We start from the raw sequence: 24,833 nt of genomic DNA on the forward strand, positions 1-24,833 counted from the left end.
GCAACGGAGGAGCAGGTAGCATCCTCATTAATCTCCCAAAGCAGCGAGGTAATTACCGAGAGCTGTTATCGTTGCGTTAGCAGTATCAGAGATTAACCAAAGCCTGTGGTGATGGAGTCTCCATCAACACATTTTACCATCAAGCCACTTTCACAGAGCGCTCACCCCGGCAGCTAATATTCCCCCTGCACTTTTGTCAAGACAGCGGCCCATAAATCTCGTTTTTGTCTTGCACGGGGCTGAGTTGTGTTTTGTGATATTTTTTTGTTTGTTCTGAATAACCAGCCCTTGGGTGAGTGAATGCTGCGGAAAGAGGTGATGCGAGGAGTCCTCGTCCAACCGGGCCTTGCTAACGTGGAAGAACCGGGGACCTCCTCGCCGCCTAACACTTCTGATTAGCGCTGAATACATTGACAGGGCTGCCTTTCCCCCCGCAGTAACAGACACATATTCTGTGTTTTGTCTCGCTGACAAACAAGAGGCACAACAAGTGACAAAGTTACAACAGCAGAATACAAAGCAGTTAGCGGTATTGAGTGGTTGTTTGTGAGCCCGTACGTCGGTGTACTCTTGGGTAGAAAAATGGTGCGGTGCTTTGTAAACGTGGGCTGCCCGTATTCAATATTTCCCGGAGACATTCCCTTCTGGCGGAGGCATTTTCAGCTGGCATGACGGTAATGATGAAACCCCGAGCCCTTCCAGCAGATGCCTTTTGTGTATCTGACAGGCGAGCAGTCCTCAAATAACCATCCGTACAACGCCTCCATCGCCACAAGGAGCATCTATTGTTTGTTTTAATCTCTGAAAAAGAGGCCGGTATCTCGGTGATACTGTCTCCGGGGGCCTCCTCGTAAAGATCCAGCCTTCTGACAGGCCGGGGAGCCCCGTTTGTTTTATGGCTGCCAGTTTGTGGACCAAAACTAGGCTCTAATCACATGTTCAGAGGCCGATGGGCTAATAAAAGAGTGATCCATGTTTCTGCTCCATCACCTCAAACACCCCCTCCACCACACACACACACACACACACACACACACACACACACGCGCGCGCGCGTGCCTCGATAACGGCACCCTAACCTGCACAGGCAATTTCCTCTGTGTCAAGAAAAAAAAACTGCTAGTGATCAATAGCAGTGAAAAGGTAGTGTGTGTGTGTGCATGCCCGCACACATGCTCGCAGGCAAACAGATAGACACACACACAAACACACACACAGACACACACGTACATGTGCGAAGACCAACACACACATACACACACACACACAGTAAACACAGACTTGCTCGCACCTTATCGTCATCGACAGTTAATGCTGCGTTATAATTGCATCTATAAATGGTACAGTTTAGACACGCCCTTCCCCGCTAAGCCATCCACGCGAGATGAGTGCCTGCATTCAGCGGCAGCTTATCAGGTCTAATGTGATGATCTACCATGCATGCAGCGATGCTGACCCCACCGAGAGCATCCATCTCTGGCCCTGGGCCCCAGCATCTCAGGGTCCATCTCACCGCAGTTATCAATATTTAGACATGTGCACATGGCAAGCACAATTCATAAGCATTCAGACGCTCCGCTGTCTCACACACCACACACAAAACAAACAGACACACACGCACACACATGCATGCATGGACGCACACAGACTCTCTCCATCTCACTCGATGTCTCTCTCTCTCTCTCTCTCTCTCTCTCTCTGTCTCTGTCTCTCTCTGTCTGTCTGTCTGTCTGTCTGTCTGTCTGTGTCTCTCTCTCTCTCTCTCTCTCTCTCTCTCGCTCTCTCACTCTTGCTCTCTCTCTTGCAGTCTCTTACACACACACACCAACACTGACACATGCTCACACACACATTCACACACACATACACATACATACACACACACACATACACACATACACACACCTACACACGCTAACAGATGCTCACAGACAGACGCACCACTGCACACGCCTCTGCACGTGAAGCACGTTGAACATTACACACACACACATGCACATGCACACATCATCACACAAACCCATTCTCACGCTGTTGTTTACACAGTCCGGCCCGGGATGATAGTGGAAGCAGAGTGTCAGAGACACGCCACTCTGATCACCCACACATGGAAGCCACGTACACACAGAGAGACAGACAGACAGACAGGCGGCCCGGCACATGCACACACGGCCAGCTCGGTGCACACAGGATAACTCACGCGGCGCCTGGGATCACCTGTGTTGGCCCAGTTGAGTTAATGGGCTGTTAGTGGGACTGACGCACGGCTCCTATGAATATGTGATCAGTTGACTTTGATGTTCGCCGATGGGTCTATCAAGCTAGACGGCTGCAGAGAATGTTTCTGGCATCCACCGCCGATCCACCCCAGCTCTGAGGTCATCGCCGGGTGGGAACAGTAGCGTAACGTCACCCATCGGGAACCATGTGCCCTCTCGATTTAACACCGCCCGCGTCCATCTAGACGCCTCACACAAACCCGCCTGGGAAATATATCGGATTTCATCTCTTCTTGAAGGGAAAACGTATATTTCAGATCAACGATGCACTGATTCTGAAAGTGTGTTTTTTCTTAACTGTCAAAATTGAATCAAGAACAGCTATAGATCCACCGCCTCTCTGCTTCGAATAAAGTGGCATAAGCTCGCACCATCTGTGTTTTATAACAGCGTAGCCAACGTGCATCGCAGACCCCATAAGCTCTAAACCACACCATGCCATTGAAAAGAAAGGCGCGCATTCAGCGTGATACATCGTGTGGCCGTTCCATCCTAGTGCACTGCATATGCAAATGTCGGCATGAAAAACGTTCATGCCGAAAAACATTCATAATAATGTGAGGAATGATCCGGGAGAGACGACGCCTTGATCTGCACCCGAGCCTCACTTTACACATGTGGCAGGTGGATTCTGTCTCTCTCTCTCTCTCTCTCTCTCTCTCTCTCTCTCTCTCTCGCTCTCTCTCTCTCTCTCTCTCTCTCTCTCTCTCTCTCTCTCCTCTCCCTCTCCCTCTCCCTCTCTCTCTCTCTTTCTCTCTGCACCATCCCTCTCCCCCCAACCCTTCCTCACCCCAGCCCCAGCGGAGGTTTCCTCCTGAGACAGTGTGCTGCTGCTGCTGCTGTGGTGGTGGTGGTGGTGGTGGTGGTGGTGGTGGTGGCGGTGGAGGTGCTGCGGTGAGACCGGCTGGAGCGCATTCTGACAGCTCTGTCTTCCCTCTCCTCTGACAGCTGGACGCTGAAGCCAGTGAGCTGCTGAAGGAGCTGCAGAACAAACTCAACACGGTTCTGGACGAGCTCAGCGCCGTCTTCGGATCAAGGTACACAGAAACCCACGCGGCGCTGCATGTATGTGTGTATGCGTGTGTGTTTGAGTGTGTGTGTATGCGTGTGTGTGTTTGAGTGTGTGTGTACACATATGCATACGTGTATGTGTGTGTGTGTGTGTGTTTGTGTACACATATGCATACGCATACGTGTGTTTGTGGGTGTGTGTGTGCATGTGCTTTTGTGAGTCTGTGTGTGTGTTGTTTGTTTGTTAGTGTAACAATGTACATAAGTGTGTGTACGTGTGTGTTTTGTGCGTGTGAACATGTGTGATTGTGTATTTTCCCTAATCTCCCTGCATTCTGTTCCACATTAAAAGTCGATACCTGTTTGTCAGAGCGGGCCTCCACACTCAGCAGACCGGTGGAGTGGTTTTGTTAGAGTAGCACATAAAACAATGACGGTGGATGCTAGTCTTCGGTATAGCCTCTCCCTCTCAAAATGAAAACACACTCCATTTTCCAGTTCCAGCTTGTTCTCTTGAGCACCGCGGTCTCAAAACAAGCTCCATCTCCTGACAAAAGAGCACTTGAACTGTAATCTAATTCCAACAAGAGAGGCCCCTCCCGCCCTCCCGAAGCATCTGTGCTTTATTCTCCCCGCCACTCGCCAACTCGCTATCAAATGACTTGTTGTTGTTGGTTTCCGTCGGGCCTCTCTCCCTCTCAGCTTCAGTCCGGTGATCGAGGACTGTGTGAAGCAGATGAACCAGGAGCTGGTCCAGATGAAGGGCCAGGTGAAGGGCAGCAACCCCGCCATGGACGCCGAGTCGGTGCTCAGACCGCTGATGGATCTCCTCGATAAGAAGTGAGCGAGAGCTACAACTGTAGAACTATATAGAGCTACAACTATAATTACATAGAACTTCTACAAAGTAACTTTAAAACTATAACTTTATAGAAATACAACTGTATCACTATATAGAATTAGAACTATATGACTATAACTATATAAATCTGTAGAACTATAACTAAACAACTATATAGAACTATAACTGTACAACTATACAGAACTATAACTATAGAACTATATGGAACCATAACTGTATAGAACCAGAATGATATATAAAACTAGAACTATGTAACGAAAGAACTATATAACTATATATATTGAACTATATAGAACTACAACTATATAACTAGATAGAAATAATCAATTCAGAACTAGAACTATTTAACTATATAGAACTTAAACTATAACATATACAGAGCTATCACTATATAGTAGAACTATATGACTATATACTATATCGAACAATATAACTATAAATGTGTTTCTAATATTTAAACATTTATTAACAATAATGCTAGTTAGATTGGGAGTATGGATATCCTTTTGTTTGTCGTTTTTGTAGTTTTCACTTAAATCCGTTATGTCTTTTTAATTTCCGCCACTGCCCTGATCTTTCGACTGTGCCCCCCCCCATGCAGATAACCCGTCTGGGTCCTAAGAAAGGGCAGTCTTATTGCATCTAAATGTTAATGCAAACCACCATCTTGTGATGAGGCGACCTAAGAATATTTGTCTGATAAAAATAATATGGCAAGATATTTCAACGTAATAATAATAACAAGATTGTGTGTCTACACAATCTTGATAACTCTAAAGAAAGACCCAATGGAGAACACTTACATCTAAGGACAGTGTTGAGAACAGATCTCTAGTTATCTACTTACTGCTTTGCTATTATCCCATGGACACGTCTTCAAACAACAACTCAGAATTTTTTTAAGACGAGGGCATTGCAATTTCCTCTATCTCCCTTTATTTTTCTCTCCCTTGCTGTCTCCCTCTCTACCTGTATTTCTCTCTCTCTCCCTTTATTTACCTGTCTCTCTCTCTCTCTCTCTCTCTCTCTCTCTCTCTCTCTCTCTCTCTCTCTCTCTCTCTCTCTCTCTCTCTCTCTCTCTCTCTCTCTCTCTCTCTCTCTCTCTCTCTCTCTCTCTCTCTCCCTCTCCTTATATACATACTTTCAGAGAGAGAATTGAAATGGCCTTATCCGTCGTTTCCACCTAACCCAGAGTCCTTCATCATCGGAGGACATTCTCTCGTCTGTCTCCCCTATAAAGCGGGGAATCAGCCCGGGCAATCCCAGCAGCAGCAACCTATAAAACCAAGAATCAATCCTGTCCAACCTTAAACTAGTGTGCGTGTATATATTCAGTGGATCCACGAGAGACCGTGTACAGACCCTGTCAGTTTATCACAGAGGCCAGTGGGGTATTACAGGGAATCCATTTAATGAGATGCAAATACTAAATCGTCCCACATATCTACCAGACCCATTCGTGAGATTAAAGATCAAGGATCCTGGATTCCTCCCGTGTATTTCTTCATGCCACCCTACGTTTTCTTTCATTTTATTCCTCTATGCCACTCCTTTGTGCCAGAGATACCTCTGGCCAGGAGGGGACATTTGCTGGATGCTATTACCTGACAATTGCTCTGCTTTTCGCCACTTTACAGTTTGATGCTATTTGCCAAGATTTGCGAGAAGACCGTTCTCAAGCGAGTGCTCAAAGAGCTGTGGAAAATTGTTCTGAACACCATCGAGAGAACAATTGTTCTGCCACCCCTCAATGACCAGAGTGTGAGTCTCTATCTCTTTCTTTATCTGTCTCCTTATCTGGCTCTCTCACTCCCTATCTTTCTTTGAGTCTCTCTCTCTGCCTCTCTCTCTTTATCTCTCTTTGGGTGGGTCTCTTTATCTCTCTCTCTCTCGCTCTCCTTACCTCCGACTTTATCTCTCTTTATGGTCTCTCTCTCTCTGTCTCTGTCTCTATCGCTCATTCTCTCTCCCACTATGTTGTTTTATTGCGAGTAGATGCTGATGATGGTGATGATTTAGACCTCATCTCAATCATATTTCTGAAGTAATTAATTAATTAATTAATTAATATATTGATTGATTTCTTCACCAGAGACAATACAGATTCATCCACATCTGTTTAATTGCATATAATAGACAGACTTTGAATAGTAATGCTGTTCCTTGGGTTAACTGTGCCACACTATGTACCATATAACATGACATAAAGGTCACATTAAACACAAAAGCCCACATAAAGCCATGAGGACATGTCAGGGGAACACTAAGCAAGGAGATGAGGCGCATATAGAGCATATATTTAGAGCAACAGATTGCATGGTTCACACGTTTACAAGCATTTCGAAATAGATATAGCACCCACTCTGCACACACACACAAAAAGACACGTACACACTTACACACACGCATGTTGCAAGAATTATCTTTATTTATTTTTCTGAATGCACGCAGTTCCTTTAATTACTATACTATATCCTAACCCTAAAAAGGAACAGCTTAAACAGGCAAATATTCACTTTATCCAATGTTTTTTCCTTCGTACTTTGAACGTGTCATTAACCCCTTACTGCATTGATCTATTGATACACTGTGAGCTCTGATCTAAACCACGTTTCCCTCCTCCATCCACTCTCTCCCAACAGCAAGGGGCTCAGATGATCTTCAACGCTGCCAAGGACTTGGGACAGCTGTCTAAACTGAAGGTACCTCCCAGAGAGGCACCGAAGCGGCCTGCCCACGCGCCTAGCACGGGCCCTTCCCCTGCCCACGCGCCTAGCACGAGCCCTTCCCCTGCCCACGCGCCTAGCACGAGCCCCTTCCCCTGCCCACGCGCCTAGCACGGGCCCCTTCCCCGATCCCTCGCACACCAAAACGCTCCCGCTGGTTCCAAACAGTGCGCTAATAGCTCCGCTCTAGCTCTCCTCTCGTGGCGCGCGACGTGCCACCGCGGTGCACCGCGCACGGATTTAGTTGATCTCCGAGTCACCTCAGAACAAGGGATATGTTCAAAGGAGAAGCACCGACACGCAGGGGCCACAGGGGGCGCGGTGAGACCAATATCAGCGGAGTCAAACTCGGTTGATGTGGTATCTTCTTGCCGAATCTGATTGAGCTCATTGACCTGAAGGACTACAAATCCCCCATCACATGTTTGTCTATTGATGCTTAATGTCTTATATGTATTTATATGTACTCCTTTCCTTAAATGAGCTTCCCAGGGATGCAAAACTGTTCAGCCCAACTGTTCAGTTCAGTGTTCAGCCCAAACTGACAAATAATGTAGTGTATCGTATCGGTATTGGTAGAACAAATAAACCTTCCAACTAAACATCTAATTAAACACGTGTGAACTGGATGACGACCCATGGTTCATTGGACGATGATCTAGAGGCTATCAATATGGCAATATATTTCAACGTGATAATTTTGTACACACGCAATCTTGCTACCTCTAACTAAATACACAATGGGGAACACTGACATCTGAGGGCAGTGCTGAGATCAGATCTCTCGTTATCTACTGCTTTGCTATTATCCCATGGAACCGTCTTCAAACAGCAACTGATGATGATGATCATTATGCCCTGCATGGCGCTGTCACCCACGTGGTTCCGTGGCATCTGCATGACCCCCGTCCCTACAGTGTTTACACGGTATTTAGGGTTTAGTTGGCTCAGTGTGTGCAACATTCCCGGGATGTAAACAGATGCGCTGTACCATCCCCCAGATCTCCCGTTGACGTGTTGTGTGCATGCCAGTCGTGTTCCACCGCGACCCCAACCCTGGCCCTACACAGAGCGACCCAAAGCTAAGCAAAATGCTACGCGGGTCCAGCGTGGATCCTAATTGGTCCCATGGCCTGTGGGAGTTTTTCCCGCCGTGTAGTGGAGCAGTGAAGCAGTGAAACGGATCATCAAAAAGGTTCTTGATGGCCTATTACTAACCAGCCTCGTGGTGGAAGGCAGAGAGGGCTGTGCTGAGGCACAAAAGGGATAGGGCTTGTGTGTCTGTGTGTGTGTGTGTGTGTGTGTGTGTGTGTGTGTGTGTGTGTGTGTGTGTGTGTGTGTGTGTGTGTGTGTGTGTTATGGGAATGTACAGCAGAGATCTTTTAATCTTTCTTTTTCAATCTTGGATTTCTAGATAGGGAATTTATGTGGTTGGATAGACGCAAGTGAATAGACGTCAGATTTCTTGTTTTTCCTTTTCTATTGAATTCATTAGTGTGTGATTAAGGACTTGTGTCCTTAATCTGTCATCGCTTTTTCATCGTCCCTCGCAAAAATGCAGCAAGACGATGATATTCATGGTCAAAACGACTACATGTTTAACTCTAATGAACCCTGCCATTTGCTTATTGTCGCCCCCCCCCCCCAGGAGCATGTGACGAGGGAGGAGGCCAGAAGCCTGACTCCACGGCAGTGTGCAGCCATGGATCTGGTGCTGCCCACCATCAAGGTGAGACTTCCCTGCTCCCGGCTGCACTGATTTCCTTCACTTCGCGTCTGGCTTAGTCAAGATCACCAGCGAGAGTCGGGGTTTGAGCTGTAGATCTCCTTGTGCATCTGAAAACATCCTCCCATCCCACGTTTGATTCGGAGTGCTTGCTGGAACGTCTGGCGCTTCGGCCGCACCTTGTTCGGAACACGCAATGGCGTGTGATCCTTGCATGTTGTCATGGTTACTTGTGTGCTTCTGGAAAATGAGGTAGATACCCGACTACCACAACAAAATTTGACCTACAGATGTAAAAGTATCGGCAGCATCTTCAAAATACTCTGACCCTCCCCTCTGTGCTTGGACTCAGTCAGCTGCCCAACTTTGTTCTATAATCAATATGAAAAGCTGGCCGGAGCTTTCTTCAAGCTTTAAGTGGTGTACAGCTGCCTGGTTGAATCCAGCTCGGCTGTCTCCCTGGTGCGCAGTGTGCATCTGGGACAGCTTCAAGGTAATTCCTGGCAGTGCCGGATCCATGTAGGTGAGAGCTGCAGATGATGCTTTGGAGGAGGCATTCAGATTACGCTGCACTGTGAGTTCTGGCGGTCACCTGGGGCTTGCAGTGTGTGTGTGTGTGTGTGTGTGTGTGTGTGTGTGTGTGTGTGTGTGTGTGTGTGTGTGTGTGTGTGTGTGTGTGTGTGTGTGTGTGTGTGTGTGTGTGTGTGTGTGTGTGTGTGTGTGGTTGGCGTGTGTGGTTTGATTGGAGAAGAATTGATTATGGAGACCGTACTCAGGTTTAGATCAATCTCGCACCTGACATTCTCTTCGTCTGCATTCTAATGAGACTCCCAAATGAATGCTGTTTGGTAATATCTCACCCGATGGGGGGGGACGGGGGGCTGGAAGTCGAGCAGCAGGGTTAATTTAATACTGTGTCTCTAAATGAAAAGAGGAGATTTAACGGTACAGGTTGAGTTAGTACTTATTTAAACTGATAACAAAATATATTTTTGCAGGAGCAGGAACTCCCTAAGAAAACTCTGTATTTTCTTTTAATGATGGCTTAAGACATTTATAGATCGCTCTGTTGAAAGCTGAATAAGGCACTGCACCCACATGACAATTGAACATGAACCTCTGCACTTAAATGCAAAGGCTTGGGATGGTAAAAAGCAAGAGAGAGATAGGATTCAGTCCCTTCGAATGCTACTCTATGCTTTGTGATCATCTATTCTTCTTTCCTTTTCTTGAGATTGGATTTGTGTGGGAGAATCGTTTATGTTTTCATCGCTCCAGCTTATTACAGCTCTGTTATGACCGATATATTTCAGCCTATTCATAACCGGGGCTTAGAGATTGCTTCCACTTTGCCATCTAAGTTCATCTTCTATATCATTCAACATAACCACTGAAAATGGCCCAACTCTCAACACTTTCAAACAACTCAATAGAATAGTCTAGAAACCTTACTCCCTGAAGAGGTTAGCAGAATGCCATTGCATTCAAAGTTTATCTCAGACATTCTGCTGAGCATGTCAGCTTTGCGCTATCAACCTCCTGGCCTCCAGCCTTTCTCCTTAACCTTTAAGTTGGTGACATGACTCTTCGGAGACTCGTGATCCAATGCATGGACTTCCCCCGAGCAAGGGGGACGACTACCGTGCTGCCCATCTCATTGTACTTGAGAAGAAAGTTGCATGCTACATTCTTTGACCAGTGCTCCTGTTGTCAATTCAAAGCAAATGGCAACACACTAGCCTGATCTCGAAGCTCACATAATCCTTCATTTCAACGGCTTTGCATGACCTTTTGAAAACGTTGAAATTGGATTTTAAAAGCAGATAGTGGGGCTGGACTGGCAGCTCCGGATGCCTCCCAGCATCTGGGCGCCGCTTCTAATGAGATCTAGCCATGGCCTTTTCCCCACATTCACCTTCTGCAGTGGCAAGTGGTGACAGCAAAACAACGCCCTGCTCGTCCTGCTCTATCAGGCTTATCAGCGCAAATGCACATTAACCACCCGAGTATGGCACTCGGAGGGAAATTCATGGCAATTACCTAGCGAGGGGGCTATTACCGTCCCCCTTCCATTTGTACCGTCGCCCAGATGGACAGTCTGGCTTTTTTGGGGGGATGTTCTTCAAAGAATGACCAGAGTAATGTTGTGTGGAGGATATTCACTTTATACTGTGCTGTCTATTCCTAACACTGGAACCGTAGTCAGAGTATTGTAGAATATATTCCCAATATTGCCCATATATTCCCATCACTGCAACATAGTCATGCTATTTAAAAGTAATTAAATGCACTATTACCATCAAAAAGGGGCATCAATTACATTTTACATAATAGTATATCAATACCACAACATAGTCATACTATTGTGTTATATTTCCAATACCAGAACAATAGTCATACTATTGTGTAGTTCATTACTAATACCAAAACAATAGTCATACTATTGTGTAGTTCATTACTAATACCAAAACCAAAGTCATACTATTGTGTAGAATGTCACCAATACCACAACCATAGTCATACTATTATGCAATAGAAAACAATACTGTGTGCTAGACAGGTTGTTATCTTTGGTACACATTTTCTGCAATAGGTAATATCATAAGCTTGGCTCAAGCTCGATTGAAAATGCTTTACACCAAAGAAAAATAGTTTTCTACACCCTTTTCTTTGCCCCAATGCGCACCTTTCCTTCCCTGAAGAGGGAACTTGCTGTGTGTTTCCCAATGGGAGTTTGAAGGCTCAGGTCGCCTGCGATGTGGGCTGGAGAAATCCTTTGCGACCGTAACTGTGATTAAACGGCTATACCAATAAAGTGGACTGGGGTTATATCAGATAAAGTCAACATGGTGTGTGGTGTTTGTGTGTGTGTGTGTGCGTGCGTGCGTGTGTTTGTGTCTGTGTGTGTGTTTGTGTGTTTGTGTGCCTGCGTGCGTGCGTGCGTGTTGTTTTCTCCGCAGCAATACTTCCACGCTGGAGGGAACGGGCTGAAGAAAACGTTCCTGGAGAAGAGCCCTGATCTGAGGTCTCTGAAATACGCGCTCAGCCTTTACACTCAACCTACAGATGCCTTGATCAGGAAATACATATGCACCCAAACCGCTCAAGGTAAGCGCCTCTCTCCCCGGGTGGGCTTCAGCGGGGGGGGGCAGTGACTCCAAAATGCAGACAGTTTGAAACAGTTGATTGGCATGCCAGGCACGGTGTCTTCTTTGTTGCCAGTGGGGGGCTCTTCCTGGGTGATGATTACCACACAGATGATACTCAGCGTAATCAGTGACACCCTGAAGGGAAAAAAACCCAGACACATCTCGCAATAGTGTGAGATGAGCCGACATCCACACTCGACGGAGCGTGTTGAAGTTGACGTTTTTTTAATGACGATATTTGTTGCGGTGTCATGCAGGAGAAACCCAAATGCCGTTCATTCATTCGTTTATCCCTGAAACGGACAACATTGGTCCGTGTGAACCCCCGTGATTTAGTTTGTGGTCGCGAACCCAAGAGCGGTGTTCTGTGTTTTCGCTGTGACGGTGTCACCGGGCGGTTGTCCCGCTCCCCTTCTTGCTTCTCTCTTGGTTCGCGTCCAACTCTGTGGGTGAGTTCAATGTCAGCTTAGTGGCCGGACTCCTCTGTTTTCTGCCGGGGACGGAGAGCCAATTACGTTAGCCTCCTCAGCCTCCCTCCGATTTTTCCCTGTCGTCGTATCGGAGCAAAAAAAAACACAACATTAGCTGAAATCCCTGCTGACCTTATCATGCCCCCTAATCTCTTTTATCCTCCTAGTTTTGTCTTTTCTATCAATCCTTTATTGTCTTTCTCCCCGAGCCCCCCTCTGTGTCCCTGCGAAGGATTAGAAAGACCCGTTCACACATTGCAGTCACGTAGCGTCCAATGCATAAATAAGTCATCCGCACACCTGTCCTTTTAAGTTATTAAAACTCCCTTCATCTTTCACCCCACCTGGTCTATCTTTCGTCCCCTTTCTCTTTTTTAATGGCCGTCGATGACACCGTCGTCCGTACCTGTGCCTCTCACGCTCATGTTTCCTTCCACCTCAAACAGTGGGGTTGATGACGATCCATGAGGAACACGTCAGGGGTCCGGAAAGACCAGTTTGGTCATGGCCGAGGGCTGGAGCTGAGTGGTCAGGGCTGCAGAATGGCATGGTCAGTGGGCCTGCAGGAGGACAGGCTGCTGATGGAAGACAGGCAGCCAGTCAGCCAGGCTCTGTCATCTCCAGGCTCCCACTAGCAGCTGGGATGCCAGGCCCAGGGGAGGCCGCACGGCGGGGAGGAACGGCTGGTTCCTCTCGGCTGCCTCCTTCCAACTCACAAATATAGGGTTTACTTGCTCTCCCTCTCGTCGTCTCTCTCTCCATCTCTCTCTCCATCTCTCTCAATCTCTCTCTCTCTCTCTCTCTCTCTCTCTCTCTCTCTCTCTCTCTCTCTCTCTCAGTCTCTCTCTCTCTCTCTCTCTCAGTCTCTCTCTCTCTCTCTCTCTCTCTCTCTCTCTCTCTCTCTCTCTCTCTCTCTCTCTCTCTCTCTCTCGTCTCGTAAAGCGCAACATAAATGCAGTCCATTTACCAATTCTCTCCCTCCATTCCTCTCTTTCTCCCTGACTCTGTCATTCTCATTGTTTCCATCTCTCTCTCTCTCTCTCTCCATCTCTCCTTATCTCTCTCTCTCTCTCCATCTCTCCTTATCTCTCTCTCTCTCCATCTCTCTCTCTCTCTCTCTCCATCTCTCCATCTCTCTCTCTCTCTCTCTCTCTCTCTCTCTCTCTCTCTCTCTCTCTCTCTCCATCTCCTTATCTCTCTCTCTCTCTCTCTCTCTCTCTCTCTCTCTCTCTCTCTCTCTCTCTCTCTCTCTCTCTCTGTTCCTGTCTCCTTCTGTCGAGTGTGTCTCTCCTTTTATCTCCGCTCCTATGTCTCCTCACGCTTCCGCTCTACCTTCTCTTCCAGCCGCTCTCCACTCCATCCATACAATTTTAATTTCCCTTCCTGGTTCCTAAGCCTCTCCCCTGTGTGAGCTGCCGGCACGTAACATCGCTTTTATCAGAGGGCTTTAATAGGACGTCCTCAAAGACCCCCTTCAGAAAAGTTATCCCGCTTCTTCCTACTTCCTGGTATAGTTGTAATAAATCCAATCTTGTTTTATACTAGATTGTAGATGTGCAACGCCAAGTCAACCTGGCGTCAGATTTCGACCACAGAGGATGAGCAGTAGCCAGACGGCCAGAGCTACAGTCCAGCCCTGAGCATCAGACTACTACGCTACACTTTCCCTCCCTCCTTTAAACTATTCCTAGTCTTATATACCTCTTTCAGTTTTTTAGCTACCTATTTTCATCCTATTTTATCTTTATATACGTATACATATACTTATATATATACAAATATTCGTTATTATTCAAAGATTTTATTCGGTGTTCACTCTGTTAAGCGACTTTGAGTATTTAGAAAAGCGCTTTATAAGCTGAATGTATTATTACTGGAGGCCTGAAAATGTGAACCAAAATGACCAATGTATACTTGCATTCCAACTGGGATTGTCATAAATAATCAGAAAAGTTCAGAAATGTTAAAACAACAGATAAATACTTCAGTAAAGGTAATATAAGCCTTAAACACGGAGCGAGGTTGCCATGGAACATTAAGTCTGCGAGCAGTTTTAGTACTGAACGCAATGGCAATGCCTTCTATTTATTTTATGTTTTTTTTCCCCAAAAAGACGAGCAGGCAACGTTGCAATAAATCTTCCTCCTGGCTTGGAAAAGCACAATATCATATTGTTTATCCATGCTACATATAAGTGTTGCTACGGTTTCTGCACGGATAACATGATGCAATGCCAATGTTCTACACACTGAGATATGTGTGTTTGTGTGTGTGTGTGTGTGTGTGTGTGTGTGTGTGTGTGTGTGTGTGTGTGTGTGTGTGTGTGTGTGTGTGTGTGTGTGTGTGTGTGTGTGTGTGTGTGTGTGTGTGTAAGTGTGACAATGTGTGTGTGTGTGTGTGAGTATGTGTGTGTGCCTGCGCATGTGTTTGAAATGGTTTGCCTTGCAGGTGATGGTGACTGCGGTGCGATTGTATGTTGTTTATGTGTGTGTGTGTGTGTGTGTGTGTGTGTGCGCACGCGACCATGCACAAAGAGTTTTTCCCCTCGCCAGGGCTACAGAAATTGAACGAGGTAACCTGAAGCGAACAACAACAGGCCCATCTCCACGCGGCTCCCTTATCGTCCCCGCTTCTTAAACACCGCCATAGAATCAATCACCTCTCTCTCTCTCTCTCTCTTCCATCCCTCCGCCCGCCCTGGCCGCTGTGGCTCCTCACCCGCCCGCCACGCCACCCTCACTTCTGGCGCTCCGCTCCGCTTTTTCCCGAGGCTTCTTCGGCTTCGATTTGATCAAACGCCGTGCTCTGCTCGGCCGTCGATACGGAACGCTCGCTCAAGACACTCCTGCCGAGCCAACCGTCTGCCGGCCGCGTGTGGCTCGCGGAGGTCAATGGCCCGATGATTTCCCAGACGTTTAGAACCTTAATGGGGTCTGCCCCGCCCTGCCCCCCCCCCTCCCCTCCCCCTCCTCCCTTTCCCCCCTCCCCCGTCCATTAGAACCAATCAGGAGTGTCGTTTCATCACTAGCCATCATGGCCACTTGTAGACTGACACATATTGAAAAGCGATGAGATCACCCCCCTGCCTCTCATCAGCCCCTGATAGAGGCCCCAGGCCAGCTGAGCTCCCCGGTCTGTTGGCCCCGGGGAATAGACGGAATGCTCTTATTTTTTCCTCGTTTAGAGAAGGGTTTAAGCAGGCCGTCGGCGTCAGAGAGTAAGCATGTGTTGACTTGGGTTGGCTGTTAAAAAGGTACACGGCACCGGTTTAAAAAACAAACATGCCACTGCTTGAGTTGAGTCGTTTTCCACTCAACAATGCTTTCTGTCGGCATCTGCCACAATGTCCCAGTATTTATCTCTGTTGCATTGTTGCATTTTCATGGCCCACGGCCGATGGCTTTGGCCCGTTGAACTTGACAAACCAGTCGCGTCGTTTAATGTATTGTTCTATCTTCCCCAAAAATATTCATGTATTCATCTGTGGTTTTCTGCGGTTGTTCAGCCTGAAGACTTAGCAAGGTCTGTGTGATGCCGTGACTGGGTGCGTTGGTTCTACCCGATTGATCCCTACCTGCCTGCTGCAGTACAGAGGCCTCTCCTCTCTCTATTTGTTTTATTGTGTTCTCTGGTGTACAGCCCATGGGACATGGCGCCCTTAATGAGAGCAGCAAAATGCTACAACGACCTCCAAATGAAATGTCTCTCTTCAGAAGGGAGGATTCCCCTGCGATTTGACATTTAGCTTAAATCTCCTGCGTGTTTGTGTCTCACTCTAACGCTTTCAATCCCTCTTTCATTCCCTTTCTCTCTTTCTCTGTCTATCCATCCCTCTCTATTTCTCTCTTTCGCTTTTTCTCTCTCTCTCTCTCTCTCTCTCCCTTTTTTCTCTCACTTTCTCTCTCTCTCTCTCTCTCTCTCTCTCTCTCTCTCTCTCTCTCTCTCTCTCTCTCCCCCTCTCTCCCTCCCCCTCTCTCTTCTCTGTTTGCTCTGCCCCCCTCGGTGTCTCTCCCTGGTCCATGGTTCTGTGGGGTTGTGTGTGTCCAGGTCAGTCCTCCAGCGGATCGGTGGGGGAGGTGTCGATGCAAGTGGATCTCGTCTCTCACCCCGGCACGGGGGAGCACAAAGTCAGCGTGAAGGGTGAGCTTCTTCCCCCCCCCCCCCCCCCCCCCTCCGACCCATTTGTCTACCTCCCAAGCTGCTGGGAGTGTTCGGCCATTTTGGGTTGAAATGTGAGTCCGTTTGAGATCCTAAGACTCAGAGGTCGAGTCACATTTGAACCAACATGGCCGAACCCCTGACCAAGAGAGGAAATAAAGATTTTTGTCTCGCTGCTGCAGTCGTGGGCGCAGTTGTTGTTGCTCTAACCGTTCTCCTTTGTTGATGTACTCCACAGGGTGTGATGAGCACAGGCTAATTAAGGAATTAACATTATGAACAGAAGGCGTCATTACTACAATTGTGCAAGCAATATAAAAAACAGGAATTTATATGCTGTTTAAACGGCTATGAATATGGAAAAGCCCCACATTTTATATATTTTATTTATTAGGTATTCATTGGAAACATGCATATCGCTGCTTTGGGCATCTGTACCAGAATTGTACAGTATTTTAGTAAACACATGGCGTGACAAAACATTGCAGCATACATTGAAATGCCAATATGTGTGTCATTTAAACAGGCATTATTCTTACATTGTTAGCTCACAACTCATACTAACAATGTATAGAGGAGCAAACCAAAGTTTGAGCATTGAAGCTGATTTCAAGTGAATACGCTTGATTCTCAAAGCCTTCTTTGAACTCGGTTCTCCTTTATCCCTGAGTATAAAGTGTGTCCATTGGTCCCAGACATAAGGAGCCAAGTTTGCAGTCAGGCTTTCTGCATCATTATGTTAACTTTTGAATGAGAAAAAAAGGGAAGTGAGGTTGGCTTCCAGAGCTGCACAGTGTCAGTGTGGGCCTAATTACTTTTCCTTATTGTTGCTGAAGAACACCAAGCGTCTGGTGTCCACTTTATTTATAAAACCTACCGCATCAACAATGTGCCCAAACTTTCCTCGCGGCTCTTTCGGCCATGAAGAGGAACTTTAAATGAGTGGCAGAAAGTGATTCATCCTCCTCTACTGTCCCTTAACGTCTGACCCCGCTGCGCTCCCTCCAGTGGTGGGCGTGAACAACCTCAGCTGGCAGACCAACGCCATGTTCCGGCCCTTCGTGGAGGTCAACGCCGTGGGCCCGCACCTCGCCGACAAGAAGCGCAAGTTCAGCACCAAGACCAAGAACAACAACTGGTCACCAAAGTACAACGAAACATTCCAATAGTGAGTAAAAAAATGATTGTCTACTTCCCCCGTTCGATGAATGCGGTCGTCTTCCAGCAGTACTGAGTCGGAACCTGTCGTCGCGGTCTTACCCCGTTCGAATCACGCGCTCGTCGTTCAGCTTTCGCTCTTCATCCGACGCGACTCTCAGCGACGTCAGACACAGATCGCTCGAGCGGGAGGGCGATCGGTCGAGGTGGCCTGCGTGAACGGGTATTGAACCCTTGTGGTCTATTGGCTGTGAGACGAGCACCCTAGACACCACGCTATCCTCAAAAAACGTTTATTGGAATTCGGCTCAAGTAGCCGGAAATTCAGATCCGTAGTTAAACAACACCTCAGCACCAACGAAGCGTCGTAATCAAACCAATGAACTCCCTCATCCTCTTCACGGAGGCCTCCGTCGCCGTCATTGGGTGCTCAAGGCTTAGTTATCAGGCATGAAAATCACTCACCTTTCGGCGAAATTCGCCGTTTTGAAACCAAAATAGGTGACCTCCGTGAATCGTGTAGATTCGATGAAAAAATATTTAGGGGGGGGGGGGGGGGTAGGTTCAGAGGCCGGCCAGTTTATGGTCCTCCGTAAAGTGCTGTACTGACACGGAGAATCTGTCGGAGAACCTCTCCATAGTTTACGTGCGCATCCAATATTTTTTAACTATCAGTCGACGCAACAGAGACGGTAAGGGCTGTGATTGGTCCTCTAACAAAATCATTTCCGGAAACGCTACTCTGTTTGACTTTGGACCTTATTTACTTTGTACGTTGGTTACTTTGCACAGGACCAATAAAATACCAAATAGGATTTTTAAAGCTTTGGAAGTTTATTTACAAAACTATTTACAAATATTTTGTTGTCAACATATAAGATTGATCGGGCGGAGAATTGCAATGCGTATCCGACATCCCGACGGAGGCGCGTCGTTAGACCTGGGCATTCGAGGCTATAGCCCCGGATCTTTTGGGAATAGCCCCGGATCGCTGTGCCGTAAAAAAAACATCATAATGCTGAAAATAGCCCCGTAGAGTTTACTTCTTTGTGATTGAATTACCAGCAGCCACAGATGCAACATTGTAGCGAGTGAAAACCGCAAAATTCTGCCGTGTCCATGTATGCATAGCGCATCTCGTCGATATTGCTGTTTCGTGCTGCTAGCATTTTAGTGAGATCAGAGAGTGTTGAGAAGGACAGTACCAAAATATCTTTGGTAAGATGGATATAAGAGAGACCCGCAGTGAATTCAACCCGGTCCACTTGACATCGGGTAGGGTTAGGGTTATGACAGTTGTACCGTAAAACGTCAATAGCCCGGGCTATTATTTGTTTTCTATCGCTGAACTTTCGAACAAAACTCTTGCTCAGCAACGATGGGAAATAGCCTACTATCAAATGCATTATTTAAACCAGTATGAATATTACCGTAGGCCTACATGTTTACCAGGCAGTTGATAACGCCTGCACACACACACAGGCACGCACGCACGCACACGCAGAGTGGTAATCGGGAGAGTTGGGAGAATTCCCTGTGGCCCGTTAACTTTTCGGGGGGCGCCGGGTCAACGTTGCAACCAATTCGGTTTTGTCTAGAGGGGAGTAACTGAGCGCCCCCTCCCGATGTGGTACAGCCCAGGTCGGCCTTGAACTGCGATTGGTCAGAAAGACGTAACAGCTAATGACAACATTGAACTCTCATGCAGGCTCGAACAGAGTGACACACAAACACACACACACACACACACACACATAGTTTTTCACCCACTCGGTATCCAGCTTGTTCCACGCTTAATGCACCCAGGCTACTATGCGGCGAGCTGGGGCTCTCATGTTCTCCCCTGCGGTGTATTCCTATTCCGCATCCCCTGCCATCCAGTTGTCATACGATTCATGCAGACTGGTTTTGAACGGCTGATTCCATGGATGTACTTTGCGTGTGCCGTGTTTTCCCGCCGATGTGGCGAAGCTGTATGGTTATGCTGTTGAGAGCTTAAATAAATGCACTATATACGTTGACTATGAACAATTATTGAAGTTTAACATTTTGTTCAGCACATTTGACAACTGACAGATGCAATATTGTAGCCAGTGAAAATCGCACAATTCTGACTTGTACATTAATGGGCAAATTTAGAATCATTAGTTGCAAAATGTTGCAAATTTGATTCTCTATGCAAAGCCCATCATGTCGATATTGCTGTTTAGTGCTGCTCTAGTTTGCACAGATTCAGGAGACCCGCAGGGAATTCAACCCGGTCCACTTGACATCTAGGCGCATGAGTGTTTATTTGGCTACAGTTTTTTCTAATGTCTCATTTTGGCTGCTGTATGTGGTGCACTTTCCTATCCATAACGTAAACATTAACCTCTTCAGTAGGCCTGCCCCGACGTGAGTCAGACATGACGATTTGTCTTTCCTTTACTTCTTAAACTACGTGACAATTGCATGTTCATCAGCCCGATTTTCAAATTTCCTCGGGGGAGAAACCCCCAAACCCCCGTCTTAAAAGGACTCTTCTGGGCTACACCCCCGGATGTTTTCAATTGCTAGCGACGCTCTTCTCCGTAGTCTGTCTTCCACTCGTCACCCAACGGTGCGTACCGTTCAGACAACACGAATCTCAGATATTCCACCACGATTTAACATGTCACACTGTCGGAAGACTGGCCACACTATAAGATTCACGTTTTGCAAGATATTTAGACCCTATTGGACCCCCCTAGAGGGATAATATCCTTCTCACCTTTTTCACCCCTGACCCGTTTTCATGCCTGAGTTATGGCTGGACGTTGACGCAGCGCAAGGGGGTTTACGGCCCATTATGTCCTCCTTGCATCCATCGACAGAGCCTGAACGTGCGCTTCCAAAAAGATTGGGTTGAGGCGACGCAGCAGCAGGGGCTGTGATTGGTCGGCTAAGTAAAACTCTGACGCAGAACCAAAACACCGGCTCACGCCTGCGTCGGACCATCTGCGTGGTCGTGGCGTTGCTTTGACGTGGCACCGTAACCTAGCCTTTAGTGAGTGCTAGTGGGCGCATTAGTGTGTAGCCCGCGAGTAGTGACGCTTCTACACCACGGCGTGTCGATGAACAGGCGACCGGCCCGGTAATGTATGGACGCAGACTCCCCGGTGACACTGTAATTCTGTTCTCCGTCGCGGCCCAGACTAATCGCTGAGGTGGAGCGGTGTTAGACTATGCTGTTACTCAACTGTAATCAATGCGGGGCTCAACACTGCACGCTGTATGGATTCACGGCCCGGGCTTTGTTGTTTGAATTTTAAGGAGCCATTAACTCACCGAGCGTAATGAGAAAACAGCCGCGGGAGGAGGCTTGGCTCACAATCACCGCGCCCCCGCGAATAAAAAACAATTATTTTACTTCCTTAACCCCGATTGAATGGTCTCGCCGCGGTCACGCCCACAATGAGACGTTCGTTCCCTGCCAAAACGTCCACCCCTCCCCTAACCCCTCGCTGGTAAATAATACGTTGCCGCCGTGAACAAAGCAAGGTGTCAGAGTCGAGGCAACACTCAAGCCTCTTAAGTGAGACCTTTTTTTCCGCGCACCGCCGGGTTTGTGCTGGGAAATGCAGATAGGTACGGTTTGGAATATAGAGCAGCACAGTGGCAGTGAACGCCTCATTAGAGTGTTCCTTATTGCAGTGATGTAGAAAAACAACACAGCCTCCAGTTCCCCATTGCATTAGAGAATGCTAAGATCTGCAGGGAAAAGATCACTTGTAACCTTGTGGTCGTGTTGCGCAGAGTTTCAGGCTGACACTGCAGTAGCTTCATGTCTTGCATCATTTTGTGCCTCTAATTTCCTGTCTTCTCCTCCTTCTCACCTTGTACCACCTCCACCTCCTCCACCTCCTCTTCCTAACCTCGCACCTCCAACTCCTACTCTGAACCTTTTACCTCCTCCACCCTCTCCTTCTGACCTCATACCTCCACCTCAACCTCCTTTTACCTCCTCCACCCTCTCCTTCTGACCTCATACCTCCACCTCAACCTCCTTTTACCTCCTTCACCCTCTCCTTCTGACCTCATACCTCCACCTCAACCTCCTTTTACCTCCTCCACCCTCTCCTTCTGACCTCATACCTCCACCTCAACCTCCTTTTCTAAACCTTGTGCCTCCTCCACTACCTCCTCACCTACTACCATCACCTCCTCCTCCTCACCTCCTATCATTACCTCCTCCTCCTCCTCCTGACCTCCTACCATCACCCCCTCCTCCTCACCTCCTATCATTACCTCCTCCTCCTCCTCCTGACCTCCTACCATCACCCCCTCCTCCTCACCTCCTATCATTACCTCCTCCTCCTCCTCCTCCTCCTCACCTACTACCATCACCTCCTCCTCCTCACCTCCTATCATTACCTCCTCCTCCTCCTCCTGACCTCCTACCATCACCCCCTCCTCCTCACCTCCTATCATTACCTCCTCCTCCTCCTCCTCACCTACTACCATCACCTCCTCCTCCTCACCTCCTATCATTACCTCCTCCTCCTCCTCCTGACCTCCTACCATCACCCCCTCCTCCTCACCTCCTATCATTACCTCCTCCTCCTCCTCCTGACCTCCTTACATCACCTCCTCCTCTTCCTCCTCCCCCTCCTCCTCCTCATCCCCTCTTCCTCCCCCACCTCCTCCTCCTCCTCTTCCTCCTCACCGCCTTCCTCGCCGCCGCAGCATCCTGAGCAACGAGCACGGCCCCGAGGCCTACGAGCTCCACGTGTCGGTGAAGGACTACTGCTTTGCGCGCGAGGACCGCGTGGTGGGCATGACGGTCATCCAGCTGCGGGAGCTGGCCGACAAGGCCACCTGCTCGGCCAGCTACCCCCTGATCAAGAGCATCTCCATGGACGACACGGGCCTCACCATCATGAGGATACTGTCGCAAAGGACCAACGACGAGGTGGCCAAGGAGTTTGTGCGGCTCAAGACGGACGTCCGCTCAGCGGAGGAAGTGTCGTAATAGGAGGAGGGGGGTGGGGTGGGGGGGGGGGGGGGGGGGATTGGGTTTGCGAGATGCAGTGTCAAAAGCGTTGTGTTGTCTTAACCCCGTGCTAGAGACAGAGAGACATAGAGACAGAGAGAGGGAGAAGAGAGGCCCTACCTCTGAAGCCGGCCTATCCAGACGTTCTGGAGACATTAGGAGACATCCATTGTCCAATCAGTGCTTGAGGACGCCCCAATCGAGACAGAAACAGAGAGAGGGAGAGAGACAGAGAGAGAGGGAGAGAGAGAGAGAGAGGAGGAGGAGAGGCTGAGAGAAACGTGTTTGTTTGTTTTTGTGCATGTGCGTAAAACATCTGTTGGAATGTTCATTTTAAACTACAAGTATGTACAAGTGTTTACTTAACGTATGCTTCCTATTAAGTAATATATTCTACGAGTTATGTTAACGAGACGAAGATAAAAATACCCTTTTGTACAACATTTAGTCTTTTTGAACAGAGATTTGTTCCAAGTGCCAAACCAGTTAAAAAAAAAGACAAAAAAACATCAACATAAACAAAACAAACGTATAGTAATGATGGTGAACTTAGTATGTTTGAAAATTTGCTCGATTATTTGGTGCGGTGTTAAGTCATTCTCTGGGCGTGTGGCGTTTTAATCGTTGACGAGTCCGTTCATTTGTACCCCCCTCCCTGGTTCTCTGCTTCATGTGTCCTCCATGGAGCACTGTTGTGCATGTCCCGTTCTCAACCGTGTGTCTCCTGGCGTGACCCCACCGTGACCCCCAACTGGGCAGGGTACTACACTCTGGCCTCCTCCAAACTCTTTGTATTTTAAGTACACCTGGGGAGAGAAAAAAAAAGATCATTTTTTTAAACAACGGCGATGACTGCTATGTAAAACTTCATAGGTGTTTGTAATTTTATAACCATGACAACAATAACAGCCTCCAAGTGCTAACAGTCTTAGCAGAAAGGATGGAATTCTTTTATTTTCTTCGTTTTTTCCTTCCTCTTGTTCGTTATTATTTTCCCATTCCTGTTTGGCGAATCTGCTTCCAGCCTTTCTGAATGACCACTGTGAACATGCGCTTGGGAAGGGAAACCATCTTTATCATTGCAACAACAGTTTGATAGTTTGATATTCCATATTTTATGATTCTACTTTGTTCCTAAGAAACTGCCAAAGTCACATAAAATGTTTGTACAAACGCAACCCATTACCTATATGAAAGATATATATGTACATGTGATCTATTTCGTTTTTCAATGCTACATATCTGATTGTGGATAGGGTGGAATTTATTTTTTGATTTTATCGTGAAGCTGTTAACCAATATGAAAGTTGCACATGTTACTTTGGAAATTAGTTACATCAGCTTCTGTCATCTGATTTTATTTTTCTTCATAAAGGAAAGAGTCTAACATTTGGTAAATATGCAACATTCCTATGTACTGCACTGATGGCGAATTGTATGTCATGTAAATATATTTAGTGAGATATTGTACGAAAAGTCTCGGTTTCTTTCATGTTGCAAACGATGACTCAAACTACACACGTATCCCGACAGATATTTCTCGCCTTCATGAATATTGAATCAAACTAGCCACCATCCTGTGCGTGAAAGTAAAAAGACACCGGTTGAGATCCTGTGAGAGAAACCATTTGAAGTTGAACCTTTCTACTGCTCTTTGCTTCCATTGCAAGAGATAACGTCATAGAGGGTATGTTGGGACACACACCAGATCTAATAGGGTCTACAGACAGGCTATTCCGGTCAGGCCCCTGTTGGAGCCATAGGACACCATGTATTCAGGCCACCATCAGGCCCACCAAGGTAAAGCCTATTTGTCAACGTCAATTGTCCTTTACTTTAACACCATCATGTTGCCCTGCTCCAGAGCAAAGATAATAGAATAAAGAGTAAGCCGGGCTCGAGGAACAAAAACTTGTGAGTTAAATTCCGTTGGGGAATTCAAAGGAAAATAAGCATGCAGAGTTCAAAGTAGTGACCTACTTCTGTTCCTGATCCGTAGTTTGTGATCAATGCATCTCTCTAGCAAGCGACCTTGGAGGGGTGTCAGTGCTTTCAGCCAATAGATGCTGGCTCGTCCATACACTGTGTTAGTGGTGGGAAATAATTGATATAGTTTACTTTTTTACTGACTTCTCTGGTGCCAGCAGAAAGAAAAAAACAGAAAAAGTAGTAGATAAAAACGATTGACTGTAATCCTGTTTCTTGTGTGTTGAACCAAGCATGCACACACGCTGTGTTCCCCAATAGTGGGCCCTGGGCCATGCGTGGAAGGCATTCATATTC

General features: G+C 47.3%; 1 protein-coding gene across 1 annotated transcript in view; it reads left to right on the forward strand.

Moving 5' to 3' along the window:
* The window catches only part of LOC132472461 (protein unc-13 homolog C-like), an 87,386-nt gene extending 63,360 nt beyond the window's left edge, over positions 1-24,026 (forward strand). The window contains exons 23-31 of the mRNA XM_060072067.1: positions 3,228-3,316; positions 3,993-4,130; positions 5,790-5,913; positions 6,795-6,854; positions 8,527-8,607; positions 11,565-11,712; positions 16,271-16,363; positions 17,390-17,549; positions 22,244-24,026. Coding sequence (XP_059928050.1) covers positions 3,228-3,316; positions 3,993-4,130; positions 5,790-5,913; positions 6,795-6,854; positions 8,527-8,607; positions 11,565-11,712; positions 16,271-16,363; positions 17,390-17,549; positions 22,244-22,529 — 1,179 coding nt within the window. The 3' untranslated portion in view covers positions 22,530-24,026. The remainder of the gene's footprint in view (positions 1-3,227; positions 3,317-3,992; positions 4,131-5,789; positions 5,914-6,794; positions 6,855-8,526; positions 8,608-11,564; positions 11,713-16,270; positions 16,364-17,389; positions 17,550-22,243) is intronic.
* Positions 24,027-24,833: the final 807 nt, after the last annotated feature.

Source organism: Gadus macrocephalus, chromosome 14 (genome assembly GCF_031168955.1).
Source record: "Gadus macrocephalus chromosome 14, ASM3116895v1".
Lineage (NCBI taxonomy): Eukaryota > Metazoa > Chordata > Actinopteri > Gadiformes > Gadidae > Gadus > Gadus macrocephalus.